General features: G+C 41.4%; 1 protein-coding gene across 1 annotated transcript; it reads right to left on the bottom strand.

Annotated features, from left to right (window-relative positions):
- Nucleotides 1-3: 3 nt before the first annotated feature.
- LOC121197048 (putative E3 ubiquitin-protein ligase UBR7) lies at nucleotides 4-4,237 on the bottom strand. The gene is made up of 11 exons (XM_041060406.1): nucleotides 4,056-4,237; nucleotides 3,567-3,700; nucleotides 3,385-3,445; nucleotides 3,192-3,287; nucleotides 3,026-3,079; nucleotides 2,797-2,902; nucleotides 2,546-2,688; nucleotides 1,674-1,868; nucleotides 1,155-1,311; nucleotides 956-1,017; nucleotides 4-761 (listed from the first exon to the last, which is right to left on the bottom strand). Exons 1-11 carry the CDS (start codon nucleotides 4,170-4,172, stop codon nucleotides 678-680), a joined length of 1,209 nt encoding a protein of 402 aa, XP_040916340.1. The 5' UTR covers nucleotides 4,173-4,237; the 3' UTR covers nucleotides 4-677.
- Between the last annotated feature and the right edge of the window lie 2,107 nt (nucleotides 4,238-6,344).

Below are 6,344 nucleotides of genomic sequence, written 5' to 3'. Positions count from 1 at the left end.
GGGTTGTTTGCACACTAGAAATATGTAATAACTTTATTACAAACATTAATTCACGTACATATACACAACAGTGATATTCCTTCACATCACTTTAACAAACGAGTTTGTCGTAACTGGTCGCCACCACAAGAACCTCTTAACCTTAAACCTCAGTGTTAACACACTGGTATGTAGCCACAGTCAGAATGACCGGACGTGTTCACAAGAATGTACACGGCAGCATCATGTTCGTGTGAAATGCCCTCATAACCACTTACACACACACACACACACACTCAGCCAGACTTTTTTTTTTTTTTTAAAGCATAATGCTGAAACAAAATTTCTTTTGTTCATAAAAATGTATCAGTGTGCATCAACAGCAATGAATGTTTCAAGTAACAAACTTTTATAATGAGCTTCAAAGTTAAGGCATCTGCTATTCAATAAAAACAACAAAAATTAACGCCAAATTTCACAATCTTCACCCTAGTAAGGAGATCTAGGAGTAGCATTTTACAGCAATATGTGGAAATCAGTACTCTCTGCACTAAATGTTCAAGCTTAAGGATCACATTGGTTACAGCAAAAAGCCCTTTATTCAACAGAGAAAAAAGGGTCACCTTCCAAACGACACGCTCATTCATTCACAGCACCATATGAACCTGCCATATGATGGTAGCAGCATGGCCTCCTTGTTACTGGTATCCTGCATTGGTTTTGCGTTTCTTTCTAGCCCGCAGCTCCTCAAAGAATTGATGTACAGCTTCGACTGTGACCGTCTGATAGAAATGAGGAAGGAATGAGTCAGATCTGAAATTTGGAGAAAAAAAAAAAAAAAGAACACAAAAAGGAGCAGTGTCCACCAAGCATGACTGCAACACTGCACATTTGCCATGTAAAATGACACACTGCCCGTGGGTAATTAAGTAAATAGTGTCCAGATTATATTTGCACTGAGACATCCATTTCTCACCTTTCCTTCAGCGACACACTGGTCTAAAAATGCGCTGATCGAAGTTGCCAGCTCGTTGAAACCTGAGGGAAGAACGCAAGATTAATGAGTCCACATCAAGTCTCAATCAGTCACCTCTCCCATAAATTTCACTGTACACGATTACATCCTAAGAGGAAAACCGACCTCACATCTTCCCCACTGCCCTCCCCACGCTCACCGTAAATGACCTCCAGCTGCTGCACACGGTCCATTGAGCTCGTCAGTGCCATCAGCGGGTGCTGCCCGAAAGGCTCATCCAAGCCTTTGTTCTCATAGGCCAGGATGGTGTCAGACTGATCCATGAGAAACTGCACCTTAGCAGCCACGTAGGCCCTCTGTGCACCAATGTGTGAAGAGACATTCATTTAAAAAGATGCTCAAGTGTGTCATATAATTACATTAACCAGGATTAACACTTGCATGTGTCTTTCTGATGCCCTTTGTCAAAGCCTGCATTATAACCTAAGCCAGTGGTGTCCAAACTGTTCCACAAAGGGCCGGTGTGGCTGCAGGTTTTTGTTCCAACCAATGAAGAGCACACAGTGTGACCAATCAACTGTCTGAAGAAGATCAGTTGATTAAATGAGTCAAGTCTGGTGTGCTGCTGCTGCTTGGTTGGAACAAAAACCTGCAGCCACACCAGCCCTTTGTGGAACAGTTTGGTCACGTCTGACCTAAGCTATTATCTGTGACCCACCTTGCAGTCTGTGCAGGTGCAAAGCTCGGCGCGCCAACCGTAAGGCCAGAACACTGCTCCCTGTCTCGGCCTCTCCAGCCCCTTGGCCTGCAGCTCTTTCAGCCTGCAGGCCACAGTTTTGGTTGTGGCCTTTCCGGGGCTGCCTGTCATTTGTTCGTGGGTCCGTTTGCAAGGGGAACTCCGATTTGCCACTCCCTAAGATGCAAATAATAACAGTGAGAGCAGGGTGAGTTACTGAGTTGGGAGGATGTACACCTGGGAGAACACCTGGGATTTGTAAAGCGTCGTCGCACGCAGAACCGCAGACTCATCCAGGGAAGTCTCAAGGCGAGCGACACGATGAAATGATTGGGCGATGAAAATCACCAGTTTACAGTAAGCTGTTCTGTGAAGCCTGGCCAAAGCCGTCTGCAGAGCAGGAGAAGCAGTGCCTCATGGGTCATTTCTCCTCTAATTACCCAGAGGAGGGGAAAGCACGATAAGGGGAGCCGGAGCCTGCTCTCTGGACTATAATCTGCTCATTACCCTCTAGCCCCATCTAGTGGCAGACTGGCAACAAAAACCCAACAGCTGCCACAGGGAATTATTACAGTGAACAATCAAACGCTGTCGGTGCATGCAATACGTTTCTAATAGATCACTTCCCTCTAGCCCTTCATTTCATAGACGCGAAAATTACGGTTATGCAACTCTGCACCTGTCAGTGATAACACAAAATGATGATTCATAAGTTTCATAAGTGTCCAAACTCTCAACTTATCGCTCACTGTATAGTAAACTACTGAATCATAGAAAACTCTTGTACTGTATAAGCAGTGCTGAATATGTTTTAAGATGTGCCTTTAAGTTATAATATTTGCACTGTTTCTTACCTCCTCCTCTCTGTGCTCAGCACTGGTGGACGGTTCCTCATCCCCACTTTGACTGGACTCAGCGGCTTCTTCCTTTTCTCCTCCTTCCTTGACATCAACCTCTACCTCCTCCTCAGGGCGACTGACACTGATCACAGGTGGCACTGAAGGGGAAACATTTCTCTCTGAAATTTATTACTGAATGTTTGCAAAGTCAGACACTCAAATTGGTTTTTGCTGCCTTTGACAAGAAGCTCAGGAGAATTACTTACCTGCAAAGTGAGTGGCATACGTCCACAAGAAAGGAGCCTTGTTCATGCAGGCTTCGCATACCATCTCTTGCAGCTCCTCAGGTTCCACAGTTGTGCAGCCCAGGTGCTGTAAAAGACAAAGTGACTTACATGAAGAGCAGGAGACTTATAGTGGTGTTACAATGTAAATCAAAAATGAAAGAAGCGCACAAAAAAATCCTTTCATATTAATAACCTGACTTGTGCTCACCCTACTATGAAACCAGTCCTCACAGATGACACACTGAATCATCTCATCATTGTCCTGTTGGGTAATTGAAAAGGGTGTTTTGTGTAGTGACAGATGAGAGACAAACATAAACATTATAATTCACCCAAATAATCTGAATTACAGGAGATTAAAATAAGAGGAATACCTGATCATCTGTGTCTGGGTACGGCCGGTTGCATGTGCAGTAGAAGCCATTGAAGTTGTGATTGTAGTGATTTTTAACGTTTTCCTCGTCTTTGGCCTGTGAATACAAGAAGAAGTGGAATAACTTCAACAATCAGAATGGGCACAGCATACAAGCTGATGATACTGATGCAGTTTAAAAGCAGCTGACTCACAGTAATCAACTGACACTGGAAATCCCGAAACTTGCTATTTCCACAATCACAGCGAAAATTTCTACAGAAGAGAAAAAAAAAATGGGTGAATTGTGACAAGGACTTCCATAATAAAGCAAACTGTGGGATAACATTTGTTTCATCAGTACAACACACAGAAACTTTTTCTTTTTTAAAAATACCTTTTGGTATAGAGTTCAAAGATATCGTGTCCGTCGTGGCACTTATTGGCACAGGCCAGACAAATCCCAGCAGGCTCTGCAGCACTGGGAGTGCAGGTGTTGCAGGCGAACACAGCCTGTCTCTTCACATAGCCCTGCAACAATAAACACAGAAAGCAGAAAGACACAGCAGCATGCACGTTATTTATGCCATCATGTATTAAAGGACTATAGTCATTCTTTAATATTCTCTAATAGAAAGTTTCCAGCTATCAGGGTAAATAAAAATACTGCAGTGATACCATGCAAATGGACTACAATATAATTTCACTATAATTTCGCTTGAGTATCCCTCAAAAACTAAAAATCCATTTGGGAAAAAAATGTAATAACACACAACAAAACTATACAAACAAAGCTCTCAATACTGAAAAGCACACAATACGGTGTGAGGAGGTAGAGGGATAAAGGCGATGGCTGCAGAGATGCGGTGCAGTGAGATTTTCTTACACGGGAGTAGGAGCAGTTTTCTGGGTCGCTTCCAGCCAGCACACACAGAGCCCTCTCCAGCTCCTCCGCGTTGGCAAGAACATCGTCGAGGTCGGAGTCCTCTTTGTTTGCTGCCATTCTGGGGAAAAGTGAGTGAAGAGAGAGGAGGACACACAAAGACACACACAGAGGCAACTGGAGCCTCAGCGGCAAAAAGGAGTTGACAAACGACTGTTCCGGGCGGGAGTTTGGGCCGAGACCACGTGGAGGAAGTGACGCAAGCAACACATATCATTACCTGCTGCTATCAAAAAATACAATTACTATTTATTTTATCAAAGGTTTACATAGATTTACTTAGGTTATAAAGTGTTTCCAAGTTACAACTATTAATTACTGGTTAATGAATTATTTATTAATGATTTCTGGATCAGTTATGAGCTCCTAATAAGAACAACTCTGGGATGTCAGGCTGTGAAAACACTTATAGCAGCATTATTACCAGGCAGAAAACATTAACACAAGTCAAAGACATTTACAACCTGGTAACCCAAAACGTGTTGTTATAATCATATTTTTTTCAGCAATGACTTTAGTTCACACAGGTAACATTATGAAGCCTGAGGCCAGGGCATATCAACCAAAACTGTATCTGTATTCTCACAGATTGAATTTATGAAGTATAGATCTGATACATTGATTGTATCAAACTTTGGCTTTAAGTAGACTAACTTATATAATGTGCCTGAATAAAGCATGTCCTTGTCATGGTGGCATGAAGTTAACAATTAGTCAGATGCCTGACAGAAACAGGTTGCACTTTACATTACTGTGGTTATATATTATGGTGAACATTTACAATAAGCTGAAAACTATTTGTCTTTTTTGGGTGAAAAAAAACTTAGCAACCCACACTAATGAACAACACAACTGAAAAAAAATTTTTTTTTCAGTCCAAACAAGAAGTGATATTAAAAAGTCTCAAGTTCTGGGTTGTTACATACCTGCCCTGGTGGTGGATAGAGGTCCGGAGAAGGACTGGAAATGGGTGGTCGGTCCTCCACACAGCCTCCAGCAGTGTCTGTGGTGCTGTGTATTTTTGTTTTGTTTTGTTTTGTCCTGTTTTGTTCTCCAGAACGTCATGGCCATTTTTTACGCGTTCAGAATCTTCTTTTAAATCCTATTTAATTAATTCATTTACATATACTGACAAATAGAACTCCACAAATAATAATGATTATATTTTTTCATTAATGAAAGCAGGACAAATGGGGATTGTCGTAAACATACGAATTACAGGCTAAATAATAATATAGGCCTGATTATTAAAAAAATATTCTTGAGCTGTACTTGTGTGCTTGGTTGCCTGTAAATCTGAAAATTAAACAAATCTATAAATACAATAAATGTTGTATGTTACACTACTTTTCCAATGGATGGCGCGACTGTGACATGTTTGTCTGCGTGGGAGCCCGCCGAAAATATGTGCACATCGCTGCACAGAGGAGAGCAGACTATTGCTCGACATTGCATGATGAGCTCTCAAGATGCGAATAAAAGATCAGTTCAAGATCAGTTCATTATGCAAACAGCAGCTGGTTTCTTAAAAAATTTAATAACTTGCTTAAATGTTCTCGAGGCTGAGATTGAACTTCTCTGACCGCATCCCGGGGGGCTTTAAAGGCTGTCGGAAATATTGCCGAGCAACCGTGAAAGGCCCAGAGAAGTGGTAAATGTGAAGGGACAAGACAAGGGACTCCGGGGCCCGAGAGGAGAAAATAAACAAATGATACAACCTATTTCTTTAAGTGGTCCAGTAAACAACATCCCATTAATAAATTAATGTAAATATTAACCAAATGTCCGATTCATATTCATATTCTTCAGGCTATTACCCTCATCCTCTTCATGCTCTGTTGAACAGGGCATGGTATGTTTTGTTACTGGTTTATGTCGATCACCAAAATTAAGCAGCAGCGAATCAGTTTATTGTCTGAGGAATTTTTTAAGCTAAAATGCAAAAAAAAAAAAAAAAAAAAAAAAAAAAAAAAAATCTTGCTCCAGCCTATCTGTGCTATTTTTATGCGTTTATAATTAAATATCTTTCGGGTTCGATCTATTGAACAGACAACGTATGTAGTTGTGTTGTGAAGGACAATTGTGTTCATAATTATCTGTCTTTTTACAGATGTAACGAAAAGTCGATAAAATAATGTGCAAGTTAATCCATGAGGAAGTCACAACTGCCAGTGAAATCACGAGTAATTCATCACTCGGGAGTGGTACTTTCCGAGGAGTTCCTGAAAGCAG

Source organism: Toxotes jaculatrix, chromosome 17 (genome assembly GCF_017976425.1).
Source record: "Toxotes jaculatrix isolate fToxJac2 chromosome 17, fToxJac2.pri, whole genome shotgun sequence".
In the NCBI taxonomy this organism is placed as follows: Eukaryota; Metazoa; Chordata; class Actinopteri; family Toxotidae; genus Toxotes; species Toxotes jaculatrix.
Note: the sequence above shows the minus strand (reverse complement) of the source record. Positions and strands in the feature narration are given on the sequence as shown.

Bases quoted from the DNA above. Each gene is read 5' to 3' on its own strand.
- LOC121197048 (XM_041060406.1), bottom strand. From the start codon at position 4,172: ATGGCAGCAAACAAAGAGGACTCCGACCTCGACGATGTTCTTGCCAAC. The intron at 2,689-2,796 runs GTAAGTAATTCT...TTTCCCCTTCAG, and splicing joins GTATGCCACTCACTTTGCAG to TGCCACCTGTGATCAGTGTC. The intron at 762-955 runs GTGAGAAATGGA...CATTTCTATCAG, and splicing joins AGTGTGTCGCTGAAGGAAAG to ACGGTCACAGTCGAAGCTGT.